We start from the raw sequence: 20,290 nt of genomic DNA on the forward strand, positions 1-20,290 counted from the left end.
TTTTATCTTTGTATACATTCCATAGAATATAGAAGACAATAGATAAATGTACTATATTCATGAGACCACCAACTTCCTTAAATTTCAGAGCTTAAACTATTAAGTTGAGCTACACTACAAAATTAATGAGACCAAAAACTTTAAAATATTGCTAAAAATCTCAACAGCTCCAACACTATTTTTTAGGAAGCTCCCCTCCATGAAACCCAACCTTGGAGGTTTTATTTCAGTCTTATTGGGATCCCTATAAATAAATGCATAGTTTATTTGAAGTCATCACTTCTCATACCCATTCCATAACATTCATGGAACAATTGATATTTTCTTTGAAATTTTAAAAATGAACCAAAAAAATTAGTCAATAGAGAATAACTACAAATGACGCTGCCCCAGGTCACCATCAAACGCCGTTTTACGCAATCTATTTAGATAGCTAACACCTGATCTCGAGATGAACGTTAGCATCCATCGGGGAAATTGATTTTTTCTTGGAATTTTTGAAAAAAAAAAAGCAAAGGCACTATCGGTAGTGGAAGATTAGAAATGACGCGCCTCCAGGTCATCATCAAATTACGAAGTAATCCAATCAGACAACAAACACAAGGGCAATACCTATAAAAGCGGATGGCCAATAGCATATAGTTACCAGAAACTTGGAGAATTTTTATAGTGCATCTGCATTTGGAAGAGCCAGGATGGATCACGCAGCAGCTGCTTATCATACAGACTTGATGACCATAACGCGCTTCGTTCTTAACGAGCAGTCAAAACATCCAGAAGCTCGTGGCGACTTTACAATTTTGCTCAGCCACATTGTCCTTGGCTGCAAATTTGTTTGCTCTGCTGTCAGTAAGGTTGATTTCTCAATTATCCCACATCTTACATTTCTTTTGTTTTTTTATATTTTGGGTGTTTGGGAATTTTGCAAATTTCTAATATCAACTATTCTTTTCAACTACATAGAATTTTTAGGATCCCTGTAGAATCAAATTTTATTAGTTCCCCAGTTGTCCCCTCATATTTTGAAGTTAATTCCTCTGTTTTCTTGGAAGCTGAGTCACTGGTATGAGTCACCTGTATAATTGTTGGCATCTGGGTATCTGCTTGCTTTTGAAATGAATTCATATGGCTTTCGGTTGATGGAGTATTATTAGGATCGAAAACATGCACTGCATTTTTTCTTGGTTACTTGTGTGAATGGGTTTTAGTACGATTGTTCAGTTAGATTTCGATTCAGTTGAACTCTGGCCATTATTTTCATTAATACGCCGAAAATCATGATTTCGATACCTGTTTTATCGGTCAATCTAGTCACTGGCTTTCTCCAACAAACCCAGTGGTAGTCGAATTAGACTTCAGCTTGTGTCAATTGCAGATACATAATCTGTTTTGCGCACAGTTTTCCATATCCATGATAAGCTTGGTTATATTGGCGTCTAATCTAATTCATTGGCACACATCTTACTTCGTCTTATACCTGCCATAGTAGGATTATTTGTAGATTTAATACTAATGTCTATGCACATTCAGTTCATAGAATGGCCATGTGAAAAACATGAAGAATATAGAAATGAACATGTAGATGCATAAATGAAACAAATCCAGTACACAAATATTTCAGATTTGGCCCGGAGAAACCAAGTGTGGGAAAATTCGGACATCTTGGGTTTTGCTTTCAATTTGCTATCAACTAAGATTCACAAAGTTACAAGCTCACAATGTCATGTCATATGACTATATGCCTCTCTCCCGTGTTATGCATCTCCAAAGCCCTATTCTATGTTGACTTTTCCTTCCTTTATTACTCTGCATCTGACTTCAAATTCTTAGATGATTCTTGACATTCCCTTCAATGCTCTGCTATGACTTAAGCATACAGAAAATTCAAGACAAAAGAAACATATACGAAATTCAAGACAAAAGACTCCAATCGAGGACAAACCCAATAGACAGTGTTCCAATCCATCCAAACTGGGTGACAAGTTTCATCTTCTGTCTTATTGAGGATGAGATTAAACTTGAACAGACACATATGGATGAGTTTGGTCCTTGACAAACACTTTCATGTGTTATCTGGTTTTGGGGACAAGTTTCTTCTGGAACGAACTCGCCACAAATTCATAGGGCTGGTTTGGTCTGGACAGAGTTGCCCCTGTGAAATGCTGTAGCAAAACAGTATGTTCCAAAAGATTCTCTAAGGCTCCTATCCTTCCTAGATGAATTTTGGAGCTCTGTAAAACATTGTGAACACCTGTACAATTGTTCTTTAGCTGATCACTGGGCTAGAGTCTTATTGTCTTTCTGGGAGAGATACAACATATATGATAGCAACACAAACCACATCATGATCCGATTTCAGCCACACGGCCCCCGATGGGGAGGTTTTTGGCTTCCAAAAGCTTAGTTTCCTACAAGATGAGAGCAATAAACCCATAGTTTGTAACAGAAGCTCTCTTATTCATTATAATAGAATGTGAAAATGAAAAATCTCACATTGATGAATTCCTCTATTTTCTTCTTGGAATGCATCTTGGCTTTGCTTGTCAACTGTTCCTTCTGTCCAACTTGCATTTTATCCTCTCCTGGTTTTCTTCACTTTCTGTTGCAGCACCAAGTGTTCTTTTAAACCTCTACAGAGGTAAGATTTCAAATATGGGTAGCACGAGACATGTTTCTTCTTCATACAACATGTAAGGTTTGAACCTAAGTTACCGGTTCGGGTACGAATTCGTGGATTTGGCAAAAATTTTTTTTTGTTGGGTATGGGTACGGGTACATCAGTACATATATATATATATATTTAATTATATATATATATATATATATATATTTAATTAAATATATATATATATATATATTTAATATATATATATATATATATACACAATGTGACTTTCCATACATAAATGATAAATGATAAATCCATAATTGCCAATGCCAATAAATATTCATATATCGCAAATGTAATCAGTAATAACTAAAGTCTAATATCATGTTAAAAAAATATTAAAAAAAGCGTTTTTTATTGTTTTTTGTGTTTTTATGACCTGTGGGCCCTGTTTTTGGGAACCCACAGGCGTGCGTTCTCCTTGGGTTCCACCCGGGTCCTGCCCAGGTGGATGGGTTCTTTGTGGGTTTTGCGTCAATGTGACTTTCCATACATAAATGATAAATGATAAATCCATAATTGCCAATGCCAATAAATATTCATATATCGCAAATGTAATCAGTAATAACTAAAGTCTAATATCATGTTAAAAAAATATTAAAAAAAGTGTTTTTTATTGTTTTTTGTGTTTTTATGACCCGTGGGCCCTGTTTTTGGGAACCCACAGGCGTGCGTTCTCCTTGGGTTCCACCCGGGTCCTGCCTAGGTGGATGGGTTCTTTGTGGGTTCTGCGTAGGACCCACAGAGAACCCATCCACCTGGGCAGGACCTGGGTGGAACCCAGGGAGAACCCGGGGAGAACCAGGACCGAGCAAGAATCAGGACCCGGACCCAGCCTAAAATGCCAAGAACCGGTATCTTAGGTTTGAACAAGTCTAAGTTTTCCACATTGACAACAACACGCAATCCCATGGAAGGGATGTAGGTTTAAACTCATAGTATTCCCACTTATGTCCCTGTATCTTAGAGTGACCATACCTTAACTGCTTAAGTTTTCTTGCTTGGCTTCAAAGTCGATCTTTACTCAGGTATAACCATACCTTGTCTTCCACTTGGAACTTATGCCCAATCTTATTTTGATAATGCCTATCCTTGTGCATTGCTTGTGACTCTCTAACCTGAACATGCAAGTATATGTGGATTTGTGTCACTTTCTCAATCAACTTTGAGACTCAACACCTATTTACATGCTCCTCCTTGTCGTCTTGGCTGCCCGATCACAACATCAAAAGGATTAGGAATCATATTATCCAAAAAATGGTTCAAATGTAGATTTTGTGGTTGAATTATGCATAGCTCTATTGCTTGAGTGTTGAACATATCCCAAATTCTCATCACATAAAAAGGTTCAAATGTAGAATTTGTGGTTGATGTATGCATAGTTCTATTGCATTAGTGTTGAAAATATCCGAAATTCTCATCACATGTTTGAGGATGCTTTCCATTATAATCCCTCAAGGGGTGAAACAAATGTTCCATATGTCACTTTAGTCTAACCTAGTGTTGATACTTTCCCATAAAATTGTCCAAAACCAGCCCAACACCTTGTATCTTTGTTGGAAACAATAGGATTAGGAAAAATCAAATGTACTCAAACATTGGTGAAAAGCAACTTAACTGCTCACCCCTTTGATACATTTCTACATTGAACCAGAACTCACATTTTTCTAAAGTGGTCAACTTTTACAAATATATAGTCATGTGCTTCCTTGGCCTAGAAGGAACTGTAGTGGCATATATTGCCCAATTTTCTATATTTTTGCTTACTATGCTACATAACAAACATCCTGTTATGAACTTTGAAGTATCACCTCATAGCTTAGATCAGCAGACATAACTTCACAGAGTCGATAATTTCCCGGGCACTCCAAAATGACTAGCAACTTTGGAGGCATGAGGTTCATTCTTTCATCTTTAGGCATACAAAAATTCTCAATGTCATAAAACATTTGGTGCTGTTCTATTTTGAAATCGAATGCAATCATTGCAACCATTGATACTTCAGTCCAAAATATGCATCTTGCACATACTGCTCCTTGTTGGCCTCATGTTTGAATGGCTCAAGCTGAGATATAGTAACTAAGTTGCATTAAAGGTGTCCTTGATGTGCCAAAGATGAACCAAATGACCAAATGAAATTGCTAGAGGGAACCCATACATTATTGTGCTTGTAAATATTTGGAAATTGGATGGTTGGTATGAATGATTACTTCCTTACCTAGCATGTAACGCTTCCCCCTCTTCACTGTGTGGATAAAAGCATACAACTCTGTCATATTTATTCAAGATTTCTCTGGGAGAAAATTCAGAATGTGAACGCAGTGGTTTTCCTCTTTCCTTGTAATTGCTCCCATGGCACAGTTTCTTGCATCTGTTTGAACCTGAAAGGATTGCTGCAAATCAGGGAGTACTAACAAAGTGCATTGCTCATTTTGTGTTCAGCCAATCAAAATACTCATCACTATACTCACCATAGAACACGTCAGACTCTTGGACTAATTGAGCCACAACACATTGTGAAGAAGAGTGCGGAAGATTGCAAGCAATACACTATGGGGTGTCATCTACAACATTGGTGTTGGGTCTCTACAATGGATCCGGTGTCTCCTTGCTGAAAGATCCTTTGTAATTATTATTCACTGGTTTCCCATTGTGCCAGTTAGTATTATAAGGCATATCATGTAACCCGGGTCTGTCATGCCTGTGATAATTAGGTCTATCATGGGATAGGCCTTTCTCATTTTTGGCCACCTTATAACTCAAATTCTTCAATGCTCTCATGACCTTGTCGAATTTGTCTTCCTCTTTAAGCTGCTTGTTCTGATGCCCCTTTGGATTCTGCAAAATCTTATGTAATGTCCCCACTTTGAAATATAATTTAATAATAAATAATAATAATAAAATTTAAATACAAAAGAATAAAAACTAAAAATAAAATAAAAATATAAAGGAATATAATTAAAACTTGATTAAAATTAATGAATGGTCAAAAGGTATGAAATGATAAGTTGTGACTACCCCAAATATGAGGTATAAAAGGGAGAAGAGAACTCATTTGAAGGGGGGACAATTTGGGAATCAGAAGGGTAGATCTGATTTAAATAAGAAGTGCAGATCTGATTTTGAAAGGCTGTGTCCCTTTCAAAGGGCAGAAATAATGAAGAGTTGCACTCTTTCAAAGGGTGAAAGGATATGTCTCTTGCCAAAGGGCATACATGATGAAGAGGTGTGATCTCTACCTTATATGGAGAGATATAAAGGAAAGGAATCAAAAGCATCCAAGGAGATCACCATCAATCAGATCAGATCAGAACTGTTATTAAGTTACAGGCAGTAACATCCTTGTTCTTGGTGGTATTCATGGGGATGTGCTTAATATGTATGTTTAATATATGAAACTTGATAATGTTCTTATGCAGAATTTATTAGTAATATTAATATAGACTGCAATATGTATGATGGTCATACTTAATTACATATATATTCATAATACATGAGAAGTTAGTATACTCATAGCATGATAGCCCAATTACTTAATCAATTCTAATTCTTCCCCCCATAAGGAGAGGCAAGGTGTTGTTAGGGAGAGGGGGAGTAAATCCATCCCAAATGAGGTGAGCCCTAGGGTGAATGGACTGATGATCCTGAAATCTGGGCTGCACTATGAGCCCCAAGGGTGAATGGACTGATGTTCCTGAAATTTGGGCTGCATTATGGAGGTGTTGTCATCGTGCCCTAGTTAAGTAAATCTCCATCTGGGTTGAGAATAAGAAGGGATTAAGATTAGAGCTTGAATAAGGACAATATTAGTTGTACTATGAGCAACCATAGTTATTTTATATGTAATTAATGTAGCATAATAAGTAGTAATGTATGTTGCTTTTTAGGAATTGGCAGTCTTCTAGTAGGGGACATTACAATTGGTATTAGAGCTTTGATCCTGCCATCCTGCAGGGTAAACATGAATCAATGAATCTTTCTAGTCAATAAGAAGGAATCCAACAATACATGTATGCTCCGTATTTGCATATATCCCTGTGTATGCTCTGTGTTTGGTTTATGCTTGATATGTTTTTAAACATGTTTATTCCATGTGTGTTTCCAAGGCCATTTCATATTAGAAGTCATTTCAAACACTCCATGATCATTGCTTGAGGACAAGCAATCTTGGGTGGGGCGGACTGGAATGTCCCCACTTTGAAATATAATTTAATAATAAATAATGAGAAATAAGCCAAAATTAAAAAGTTCCCTTCTCGCTCTTTTATGGCCTATAAACCCGGAAATCCTATATCCTATAGACGAAGGTAGGTTGCATGCGGGAAACCTAGCAAGCAGGGAGGTAGTTTAAAATAGGCTGGGTAATATGTCTCTATGAACCTAGCGTAATAATAAAATTTAAAATACAAAAGAACAAAAAATTAAAATTAAATTAAAATATAAAGGAATATAGTTAAAGATAATTAAAACTTGATTAAAGTTAACGAATGGTCAAAAGGCATGAAATGATAAGTTGTGACTCCCCCAAATATGAGGTATAAAAGGGAGAAGAGAACTCATTTGAAGGGGGAACAATTTGGGAATCAGAAGGGTAGATCTGATTTTGAAAGGTTGTGTCCCTTTCAAAGGGCAGAAATAATGAAGAGTTGCACTCTTTTAAAGGGTGCTAATGGTGAAAGGGGGTGTCTCTTGCCAAAGGGCATACGTGATGAAGAGGTGTGACCTCCCCCTCATATGGAGAGATATAAAGGAAAGGAATCAAAAGCATCCAAGGAGATCACCATCAATCAAATCAGATCAGAACTGTTATTAAGTTATTACAGGCAGTAACATCCTTGTTCTTGGTGGTGTGCATGGGGATGTGCTTAATATGTATTCTTAATATATGAAGTTTGATAATATTCTTATGCAGAATTTAATAGTAATATTAATATAGACTACAATATGTACGATGATCATACTTAATTGCATATATATTCATAATACATGAGAAGTTAGTATACTCATAGTATGATAGCCCAATTACTTAATCAATTCTAATTCTTCTCCTCATAAGGAGAGGCATGGTGTTGTTAGGGAGAGGCAGAGTAAATCCATCCCAAATCAGGTGAGTCCCAAGGGTGAATGGATTGATGATCCTGAAATCTGGGCTGCATTATGAGCCCCAAGGGTGAATGGATTGATGATCCTGAAATCTGGGCTGCATTATGAGCCCCAAGGGTGAATGGACTAATGTTCCTGAAATTTGGGCTGCATTATGGAGGTGGTGTCATCACACCCTAGACAAGTAAATCCCCATCCAGGGTTGAGAATTAGAAGGGACTAAGATTAGAGCTTGAATAAGGACAATATTAGTTGTACTATGATCAACCATAGTTATTTTATATGTAATTAATATAGCATAATAAGTAGTAATGTATGTTGCTCTTAAGGAATTGGCAGCCTCCCAGTAAGGGACATTACATCTTAACATCATCCCTCTTACCCACTTTGCCAGAAGCCTTTCTCTTATTTTCAATATTCAAGGTGGCCTTGAAAGCATCCCTAAGTGTTTGGGGTTATCTGGTCCTCAATTATCCCATCTTGGGATCAAATGCATTGATATAAAATACCAAACACATGGAGTCATTAGGCTTCAAATGTTTAGGGATTTTATTGAATATCTTCATAAAATTTGCATTAAAATCTGCAGCAGCTTCATTATATCCCTTTTGAATATTGGTCAGATCATGTAAAGCAAACCTTGGGTTAGACCCAACAGACCCATCTGGCAAACTCATGTACCAATCTCTTGCATCTTTTGTTAAAGATTGCATGAAGAGCTTAAGAACATCTTCATCTTCTGTTTCAAAATTGTCGATGACATTCATAAACGCCCTGAGATGGTCTTCACCAAATAAAGCATTATTGCCAAAGAACTTAGGCAGAGCATTCCTAACCTCATTGCTGATTGGGTTAGGAAATCTAGGTATAGTAGTAAAATCTATCTGCCTATATCTATCCATCTGCATTGTCATTCTAACAAAAGGATTAACCCTTTGATTTGGAGGTACCGAGCATTCTAATTTTGCCGCATTGCAGGTTGTTGCTAGGCATTCTGATTTGCAATTTGTTGAGCATTGATATTGCCTTGTGCATTTTGTTGCAGTGCATTTTGGGGCTGAGGCTGTCAGGCAATATTTTGCTGTTGGGGCTGTTGGAATGCTTGTTGCTGAAATATCTAGTGATCTACTACAAATTTTGCTCAAATATTGTGTTATAGCAAATGGTTCTCAATGAAATATGCCAAGGAAAGCATGATTGACTTTGAATTTGGCTCTATTCTTGGTTATCAAGCATTTACCAGTAATTGAGAACAATTTCTAACTCTATACTACTAATAACATGAAAGGGAAAAAGATGGATAATCTGGGAGTGTTTCTGAACTCGAATCAAGCCATTTAACAAATTGGTGCCTACCCTAGGGCATGGTGTCAAATAGAGAAACAATAAACGTAATCCCTCAACAAATTAGATGCAACCATCGGATACTTGTGTTAATGCCTTGCATCAACAAATCCACTCTTGCTATCACAACTTCTACTTACAGATCCTAATTATTTATTCAAAACCACAGTAAATTGTTTAAAGCATTTAGTTGTTTTCTTAAAAGAAAGCAATAAATAGTCCACACAATCATATAAGAGTTGCAATGACAAATCCAAATATCCTTGATACATTTTGAATTCATATGATTTTGAATGTACAATCAAGAGACAATTTTGTGATATTCTCATGAAAATATCAAAAATATAGTTGACATTTGCTAGAAGAACACAACATTTACTGTCTACATTTTTCTCTATGCTCTAAATTCAACACTATTTTGTTCTACCCACCCAATACAAAATTTCAAAACCCTTGGAAATGGCCGTAAAGTTCCCTTTGTTGAATGAGGGAGCATTAAGCCTTAGGCCATTTACAATTCTGAAGCAAGTAGTTGGAACAGTGACAGATGGAACATAAGTGCTCATCATTGGGTAGTTGAAGGATTCACTCAATTGGCGAATCGCACACGAAGATTGTACCATAAAATAGGACCAAATCCAATCATTTGTTGACTGCCGCAACAAATCGAATCATTGTCCTCATGATTGGTCCTTCATACCTCATTATCAAAGATCGCAGAGAGGTACATGTGAAAGACCATGCCCATTAAATGCTGATTTAAGCATCTAAACAACCAGTCGTCCCTACACTTTATTTTATCTCATACTCTTGCTGGTTCAATCATGGCGATCTCATTAGGTCCCTGGAATGGTGGCTTGGACCCATAAAATCATCTTCAACTTGTTGCGCACATCCACCAATTTGAAAAAGAAGCCAATCTCCATATTTGTACAGTCGTGCAACCAAAAAATATTGAGCAATCAGACATTTGACATATTCTGGAAACCATGTCAGAGTTCTAACAAGGTTTCAGAACCTCTCCAAAACTCAGCCTTTAAGCCTTTTCAACCTACTACCTTTGCCTTTCAAAAAATCAACGGGTTTCGGAAATTGAAATTTGTTTCAAAACCATTCACTTATTCCACCCTCACTTTATGCATTCACCCACTCCTTTTCTTCAATTCTAGAAATGATGTTGGACTTTGAACCATTGTTGGCAACCAGAACTAGTTTCGAAACTGGTCCCTATCGCTGAAACTCCAACTTAAAACTTTTCTTTTCTGTCCCTTTTCTGGAAACAACTAGTTTTGACGACCAAGTCGGAATCCGAACTTGGTTTCAAAACCAAGGACTAACTCTGCCCTTCGGCCCTTTATCTTTGCTTTTCTCCTCAACTCTCCTTACTTCGTCGAAAAAGGAACCGATTCTGAGAACCTTGTCGGAAACCAATGAAGGTTTCAAAACCACAATAAAATGCCACCGACTTAGATTTTTTGAAAGAAATTAAACGTATGTCGACCCCAAATGGGTTTTGAGAACCTTGTGAGAACATGAACTCAATTTTGAAACCAATCTTAAGTGCCAAAATCCTTTAACTTTTTGAAAGGAAAAGAGTAAGTTGGGTCCTGAACAGGTTTTGAGAACCCTGTAAGAACCCGATGAAGGTTCTGAAACTAAGCCCAAAGTCCAACTAGATGAAATACTACCCAAGTATTTGAGCTTCTTGTGGGCTTTCTTAGGCCAAATGAACACTTTATTTTTGGAATGCCAAACAACTGAAAAAGCGAAAGGTAGAACCCTAATGCAAAAATATGACAATTTTGAAACTAAGGCAACGATTAAAAATTGCAGAATTTTAGAAGTGCTAAAAAGCCCATCCATCTATCTTTCCCATCCACATTAGGTATACTTATTGGGATGTTTTGATACATTTAGTTTATTTATTTTATTGCATATTATGCTCCTAGGGTAGCATAAGCTTGCTTAGCTAGCTGTCTACTTAGTTAGTTGTACTTGTATCATGTGACTTGTAGTTTTTTAGATTAGTGGAGATGTTTTGCACACATTTGCCTACATCTCCTTTATCCCACATTGGTTTTACATTCACATATCTTGGTGGGGTGTCCTATAGATATCCACTTGTAGCTCACATTTGAGAAATATCTCTCTCTCTTGCTTCTCTTTTGCATATTGCATCATTGAAGAGAATAACATTATTTTGTCACTTTGTTCTTTTGAGTTCTTTGTGCTTTCCTTTATCTTTCTTGATCTTGGGTGGCTACCTTCATAGCCAAATCTTACATCCTTAAATAGATTTATAATTGTCTTGTTTTAGGGCTCATTATATTTTTCTCTTCTTGAATTGGTTGGTTTCTAACCGATCTATGTATTGAAGAATGCAAAAGTAAGCCAAGTCCCTCCCAATATACATCATCTACAAGCAATTTTTTCAATTACAACAAATGTTCTGTAAGAACCTTGTTTCTTACCCTTCTACCTATGGTAGCCATTATTTTGTTAATGTGATAGCGTCGGTCAGAATCTTTGTGAGCCGACATAGACTATTAAATTGTCTAATTGGCCTTTTCGGCCTTAAACAATTTAATTGTATCGATTTGCTTCTATTTGTTAATATTCTGATCATGTGTAATCCACCACCCTTGGGTTATAAGACACATTTAATTAAGACGTGTTTGTACTAAACTGATTAAGATGTGAATCAGTTCTAATATGAGGCGTGTTGATTAGAAGCCGACTTGTGGAGAAGTCGTGATGGTTGAAAGTATCTATGTTCGGGTATATATATGTGTTGCATTTGTCTCTCAAAGGATTTATTCAATATATAGATCCTGGTCGAATTAAACACATCAAGAAGATCGAAGCATATTCATCCTACTGCAGTTCGTGATATTCATCCTACAACAGTTCGTGTCAATCAATCAGAAAGTAGAAACATATGTAGTGTGCTTGGGGGTGACGATAACAGTTTATCGTCTATGGTTGGGAAGGCAACAGATCTGAGTGATTGCCTGTGGTTAATCGAGCACAACCAGTCAACATGGTATTAGAGCAGGTTTGGTTGGTTGCAGGCTTTTATTGACTGGTTTCTAGATCTTGGCACCCCCCGTGTGTGGCGAATCATTCTTGTTGATGTGTTTTTTATGTAGATAACATTTCAGAATAAAATACCAAGGTAATTTACCCTCTCTTGAACAAAATCACCTTAGATGCTAAGAATGAGATCAACTAAAATGATTCCAAGGTTTCTACATGTCAGGTCGTGACGAGTGGGTAACTCAATGGTTGATGTGAATTGTTGTGTTCACTTGGGGACTTACGCAAATGTTTGGATTATCATGAAGATGTGGAGTAGGTGTGCTGACAACTTAAGATTTATCAATATGGCTCTGGATTTACTTCTTACTAAAAAAATGGGCAAAAGGAATAGGGTTCAGGAAATCTATTCTAAGCCTAGGAATGTAGGAAATGATGAACAGATCTAGTGGAATCAAACTAGGCGAGGTCTCATAAACAGGTATTGACACAAGCTTAGTGCAATCGTCTAAGGTATACTTAACGTTGACACCATCCAAGTTGATGCTTGTCAAGGGACGCGTAATAGTTGAAGTTAAGCTTACTTAAATTTCCAGTTGACCACACAAGGTGCACTTACCAGTGGCAAGAGGTTAGTGGTATGGATTAAGGATTCCACACAAATAAATTCAACAAATCTTTCACTCAATCTAACATACATGAAAATAAATTCTAATCTAACTTGGAGGAATTGAGAAGCATGAATGCAAATACAACACTTAAAGAGCAAAATCACCAACAATTGAACAATGATTATGATTCAAATCGCTGCAGCATATACCAACAATTCTACAAAAACTCTCTCTTACAAATGAGAGACAAGGAGGCATATACAGTCTCTTACAAAAATGGATGGCCCAGATTGATCCAAGATCAACGACCAAGATCATGCCAACAAAACCCTAGAATTGCCCTAATTAGGGTTTACATAAAAAATGGCACCACCTACATATGGCCCAATAAAAAGATACCTAGTCATCAAATAGGGAATCTTCTAGAAGATTCCTCCCTGCATCTCTCTCTCTCCTAGTATATTCCAAGAATCTAGCCAATACTGAATCTAACTCCTCCATGGAAATGCTAGGCAAGGTATCCTGTTGTAAATCAATCACGTCTAGTGAATCCGAGCAAGCATCCAAAGTGTTCTCCCAATCTGGCATAAGCTTCTGTGAACTATGAACATGAATCAACAAAGAGACCAAGTCATCTATCTGACCCTTCTTCAAAGAGTCCAACTGGCAAAAATACATAAATTTCATCTTGTCTCTTAATTCGTCTAAGTGTAAACAACTAGCATCACTAACATGAACACCCAATAATTCCTCAATCGAGGCAAGGATCTTCATCTGAATGTCCTGAATCAATCCTTCCATCTCCATACAACTCGACTGGGCATTCTCATAAGTTGATTTCTTCACGGCTAATGAACAATACCAGCCATGGAAATTGTATCTATCTCCACTGTACACAATGTTCTTGTTGACCAAGGTGGAATTAGGAATCTTCTTCAAAGCTTGGAGGCGTGGAATAGTCTTCTCTTGAATAGGTCGGAATTCTTCCCAAACTCTCTCCAAATACTGGATTCTAAATACGAGCCCTGTTGTCCTATCTTATGCATGGACAAATTGAGTAAGGAAATTATCTGCCTGCTTTCTTATATTCTCAATCCACTTTTCCACCTCTGAGAGTGTATCTCTCGCTGCCTCATAGTGTGAATGCATTCCATGGTCAACTGCAATAGGGGAAATAAGGGTGGGATTTCACGCCTTATCTCTACAATATACTCTCCAAGTCTGATATTCTCTTCTTTGTACCTTTCTTTCTCCGCAATCTCTTTGTCTAACTTGGCATCAATTGCCTTGAGGTTTTCACCAACCTCCTGAAATTCTTGCTTTCTGGATGTACGACCAAGGGCAACTGAAGTGATCTGGAAATCCATAAGAGTAGCTATGTCCGCTGTCACGCCTGCAATAGGAACAACAATCTGCGCAATCCGCATTCCTGTCTCATCTCTAGCTCTGTGCGACAAAATCTCCGCTTTCTTGGTCTCTTTCTCCTCAACACTCCTAGCTAGGTAGTCATCAATGTCGTCAATAGGCTGTACCTATGGCATTTTCTTCCTTTTCTCCATACTTCTTATCAGCCATTCAGGAATAGCGGCCATCTCCATACCATTGTCGAGACATATTTCTCGATCAAGTCCTCTCAATGCCGAGATAACATCATCATCATCAGGATTATTCCTGGTCAAATCATATATCTCATTTCCCAAACTAACTTCCAAAAGGACAGTAGGGGATCCCGACTGATCATCATTCTCATTTGGAGGTGCAGATGTCGCTGTGGCATGTAACTCCTGAATATTCCCTGGTAGTATCACTGTGTTGGAACATTGCTGAGTCTCCTTGTTTTGCTCTGTTACTTCGATCACTTGGGGGAATGATAGTCTTCTGTTTCTTCTTCACCTCCTCAATCTTCTTCCCTCTGGCCTTGACTTCTCCAGGCGTGTTCTTCCTTCTCTTGGGAGCTTGACTCTCTTCGTCTGCATGAATCCTGACATCACTAATAGTCCTCTGATCATCCTCGGAAGTAGACTCTTCCGGCTTCATCCTTTCATAAGTGAAGGGAACAGCCATATCAACTAACTTATTCATCTGTATATCTACCCATGCACAGGAGAAACTCAAGACCTCTCTCATCAATACATTCAAGTCAATCTCTTCTGACTCTGGCCAATTTGGCAATAGGATTGCCTTCTTCATTTCACTCTCATACTGTGGATGCGTATGATCTCTGTTATTTAACACTTGATCAGGAATGAGGAAAAGTCCACACTTCCTCATGAAATCCACTGACATTTTGGACCACATTCTTCTCTTTACTGCTTGCTCGTCCATCAGGTTGGCCCAATAATCTTCTATGTCAACTTTGTGAATGAACTTCTCTCCACTGATCAATCCTACTTTCTTATCTGGATCAAATCTTTCTCTTTTCTTATATGTAGCAAATCGATAGAATGCAAACTCCTCACTCGTAGTGTTGGCGGCTATGGCAGATTGGCAAACCTCTAACGTCTTCCCCACTGAAATAGGGAATGTCATGCCTGTCCTATGCTTCTCTCTTTGAATGACATCGGACTCTAGAAGCTGTCTCACCACTTCCAACAAGATCATTCTGTCGGTCGGATACCTAGAAAGCCTGTAGGGTTTGGATTGAAACCCATGAATCCTAAGGTACGTGAAAGTGGGAAACTGGATATACCACGATCCATATATCTCTATTAGCTCTGTTGCCTCCTTGGACAATCTTCTGTGGATTCCGCCTTGCAGCATCCGTGTGATGTATATAGTGAATGCATCATTCACTTTCTTATAGTCTTCAATTCTATACATGCTCAGCTGGGAGTAGCATTCATGACTCCTGAATTGTCCTTGCCCATTTTCGACTTCACCCTTGCATATCAATCCTCTGTATGAAACAAAGTGCAAGCAGGTATACTAGGTAAGAAGTCATGGCGAATGACTTGGATTGCTCTACATTTCTTAGCTGAAAGTCCAGATTGTCACCTATAATCTTAGACCAATTTACTATTGTTCCTCTAAGACAATCTTGGATGAAATAGAACATCCATCCATCGAATATTGCTCCCTACGGCATCCCCATCACTTTGTTGAGTAGGAATATTAAGTCGCTATACTCCTCTTTGAAGTCTATGCATATGAGTGTCTTGAGAGCCTTGGAATGATGAGACCTAGGCTCAATCATCCACTCTTTGTTTATCATATTCTTGCATGCAGCCATCTTCTTCATGTATCTTTCTGTATATTCATCCTTGGTCACATCCTTCATGTCTGTTCTGCATGGAATTCCGAACACCTCAGCAATGGCATCCTCAGCAAGGTAGGCAATACCAACTCCCTTAGGAGTCTTGATCATTCGCGTTTGCAGATCATAACATCGTGTACACTCCAGGATAAGCTCACTGCACTGTATGGACTGTAGAAATCCAGCGGCATGAAAAATACCACTCTTCATAATGTTCGCATATGCTAGGGAAGGAACCTGATTTCTGACTCCGAACATCTGCTGTCGCATCTGATCCAAGTCTAGGAAATGCATGTTTGTATCTGTGATCTCCTTCCATCTGGATGAAATCTTGAGCTCTGGTTAGAATCTAGTGTCTAGCATCTTTAGTAGTTCTTTCCTTTCCTTAAATCCGGACTTCGACATCGTACCTGTACAAAGCTTGAAGTTAGACTTAAGAAAATAAATAATGCCCTTTGATAAAATTCCCGACTTTCTAAAGGTTTTAGCTAATTAGAGCATAAGGTCAGGAGAATAATCCATACTCTTGGTAGTTTTTTGACAATTAGATTCAAAGTGTGACAATGCTAGGGCATGGAAACCCTCTATAAAATTCATTAATACCTCCTTATGCTTAGAAATTATGCAAACTAAAATGCAAAGGAGTATACCGGATCAGCGATGACTAAGGAAAGGTGTGAAAGGCTGTGTTTTCACACAAGGTATGTCTAAAGACACCTTCTGCAGTCAACAATGAAGACAACCTGCAACTAATAAATTAACTTCAAAAAACATGTTGCAATCCTTTAAAAATATGCACAAACTTGATAAAAATCAGTCTTGATAATGAAAATAATTAATTTTAGAAACATGGTTATGGCTGGTAAAAGATAAATTTTTGAGGACAAACAACCATTAACAAAGTTGCAGACCTTGAGGCAGCCTTCTTATGGTCTGAAAATGATTCCAAAATGCCTCCAAATACTCTCCAAATGTAAATCGCTAAAGTTGCAGCTGGCTGGGCAATAAAAGTTAAGTCTGAAAATTGAATGTACAGCCAACAATGGAGGTCTAAATCTGAAGCAAATGATAGCAAGTAGGGAGGCAAAGGCGGCATCAAACATGCATGGAATTCACCAAAGTAAGCTCCTAGCACTTACAAAATAAAAATCAAACTTTCCCAGCCATAGCGCCATTTTTGAAATTCTGAAAATGTCTTCAATGTAGCTCGAATCTGCAACAATGGAGGTCTGGAACAACAAGCAGCAATGGAGGAGAAAATCGCCAAAGTCAGCAAACACCAAAAATTGCCATCTTTCACCAAAAATCGCCAAACTTAGAAAATCGAAAAAATCTGGAAATGGTCTTCAATGGCAGCAATGGGATGGATTGCCAAGCTGGAAAAAATGGAGGAAAGAAATACTCAATCCAACACTTCACTTCAGCACTTTGCCAAAATTCGCCAATAAGAGAGAAAAATCGCCTTTCATGGAGACACGTGGCAGATTTAATAATAAAATATTGCTGGAGGCTCCTCTCTTATACTTGCTTTTGCCTCTCACTTTCACCACACAAGCAATATGGGATAAAACACTTGCTTATATACTTGTTTGGCAAAAACCAACTTGCTTCTAGAAGGGTAAAATCATTAAATGCTTATTGCAAGTCATTTAATTTTGCTTTTAAAATTGTAAATAATCATTAATCATCATTTAAAAACAATTAAAAATGGGGCTCACTTATTAAATATTTCAATTTTAAGTCAAAATTGAGCCTCCAGGGGAAAATCGACTTTAGTTGGGATTAAGAAATCCCATTAATATCACTTAAAATGTCAAAATAATCCCCACAAGGGAAAATCGATCTTAGCTTGGATAAAAATCCATGCAAAAGTTTATCAAAATGCACACAAAACACTCTAGGGGAAAATCGATGGCAGTTTGGACACGTAATCCACACTCTAAATTCACTTTACTTGCAAAAAACACTCCCTGGTGGAAATTCGACCTCAGTCTGGATGAAAATCCGGACTCAAAACTCATCAAAATGCTTTCAATGGAAAATTGACTTGGGTATGGACTGAGAGTCTGCACAAAAATCCGCACTAACCTGTCACAAAACAGCCTGGTGGAAAATTGACCCGGGCATGGAATCATCCTCAACGTTGTTCGCACTATAGTCCGCATTCCTGGTGGAAAATCGATGGTAGTCTAGAAAAATCCTGACAACCAAATTTTAGCACTTCCAGGGGGATAATCGACCCAGGCATGGATAAACAGTGGTGGAAAATCATAGCCAGTATGGATTTAAGTGGAAACCCATGTGTAGTGTGGATTTTGAGTGGGGGAAAAGGGTGGGTAGTCTGGAATATGAGGGGAAAAGCACCTCTAGCATAGAATTTGACCTTCTAACCCTTGGAATATGGATTTCCCTTAGGAATTCGGCATTTTAACCACTCAAAATCACTTAGAAACTTCAAAATTAGACTCGACTTAGGCAAATTTTCCAAAAAAATGAGCCAAACACTAGGAAATTATCGGGATAAAGTGCGAAATCAATTTAAATAATACCTTGGGAACGAGAAAACAACTCCAAAAGGTCTAGGAATACCTTGGCACTTTTAAATCATTGATGCGTGTGTTTAAAAACACCTAGACAAAATTTAGGATCATTAAAATATCAACGTTAGCAACTTGATCCTATGACCTCAAAAACCCTAAACGACACTAGGCATGATCAAAACTCCGAGACTCGGGCACGGGAAACACAAAATTGCCCACTAAGCAGCCAAAACCCTAACCTAACAACGCAGAACGCCAGAAAAGATGGGGTCCCCGTTAGCAATGGGGCGATGTGTGAAAAGGTCACAACAATTCCCAACAACAATTGCAAATTGTGGCACCCCCCATATGTGGCGAATCATTCCCAACAACAATTGTAAATTTGTGGCACCCCCTATGTTCCCATATGCACGACATTAACATGTCGCCTCACCATTGCCATTAGCGGCACCCTCGACCTGCAACTTCACTCAGCATTCTCGGCTCCCCCAGTGCACTCATGCAACACATTGTCTACAACCACGCTTCAACATTGTGGCAGATTGGTGGATGTGCACCCATGATGCATCCACACATGCAAAATGCTTAGAAGCGGGGGGTCGATTTGAGCGTGGACGCCTAGGCATAGGTCGTGGCGGTTGAGGTATTTGGTCTAGCAACACAACAACTAAAGGCTTTGTATTTGACTTGGATCACACAAAGTGCAGAGGAAATAGGCCGAATAGCACTCCATTTGGTGAACAAGGGTTGTCAGGAAGCGTGCTGCTCACACACAGGCAGAGCGATCAGCAACTTGCAGTGCGCAGGTTGCACCCTTAAACGCCATTGTTGACCACCAAGGACCGAGAACTAGGTGAGTGCAGATGTTTTTATGGAGCGAGGAGCGCGCCATTGGCTCAGCTCTAGTGGCGTTGCTCGGTGGAGTAGTTTGGACCAAGCATTAGCATTACCAACGTTGGAGCGACCAAATTATCTGTCCTTCCCTCTGGTTGTTTGATAGCCTACATGCTATTACCGTGAGCAGAAGCGTGATCTATGTGGAGCGGCAAATTATCCATCTCTTTCTTCTTCGCAGCATTCGTTGATTCCTATAGACTAGACGACGTCGCAGAAGTGGAATGAGATTAAGGATCCGTTCGAGGAGTGGCAGAGAATGTTGAATAAGAGTTCCTGGATGTGATTGCACAGATGGAAGTGGACTACGATGGCCTTGTCCCCAACACTGCCTCCTTCAACTTGGTGCTTAAGGCCATGTACCAGTCCCGTGAGCCCCTGGCCGTTGTCAAGCTGATTGATCGTTCCATAACTAGTTCATATAAGTTCACGTTCATGTTGGATGGATTGGAAATGGAGTTCTGGAAAATCTTTCTTCAACTATAAAAACAAAGGACATGTATAATCAGTTTTTAATGCAATTGCCCCTTGGTTGAATAAGCATTAGCAAATCAAGGAACACCGTCATTGAGTTTTCTGCACGCAGGCAGACTAGTCTAGATTTTGAATTTGATAGACGTAATAGTAGCATAGTTAGCTATAACAGTGAGGAGGAGAATGCTGTGAGTATGGAAACGGATCCATTGTTTGAAAGTTCTAATTTACCAATTATTAGTGAGGATAGTGTCAACCGTGGTCATAGAAGTGTCAACAGTTCAGGCATTGATGTTTGAGGATTTGAAGCCACTCAGGTTATTAGACTTCCAGCTGATGTTATTTCACAAGATTCAGATCATCATGC

General features: G+C 38.4%; 1 protein-coding gene across 2 annotated transcripts in view; it reads left to right on the plus strand.

The window, feature by feature from the left end:
* The first annotated feature begins 469 nt into the window (after window positions 1-469).
* Window positions 470-20,290, plus strand: part of LOC131054660 (fructose-1,6-bisphosphatase, cytosolic) — a 143,601-nt gene continuing 123,780 nt past the window's right edge. Inside the window, exon 1 of one of the 2 annotated variants that reach the window (XM_057989211.2) lies at window positions 470-854. In XM_057989211.2, coding sequence (XP_057845194.2) covers window positions 696-854 — 159 coding nt within the window. In that variant the 5' untranslated portion in view covers window positions 470-695. The remainder of the gene's footprint in view (window positions 855-20,290) is intronic. The other variant, XM_057989210.2, reaches the window with a different exon arrangement.

This window comes from Cryptomeria japonica, chromosome 8 (assembly GCF_030272615.1).
Source record: "Cryptomeria japonica chromosome 8, Sugi_1.0, whole genome shotgun sequence".
In the NCBI taxonomy this organism is placed as follows: domain Eukaryota; kingdom Viridiplantae; phylum Streptophyta; class Pinopsida; order Cupressales; family Cupressaceae; genus Cryptomeria; species Cryptomeria japonica.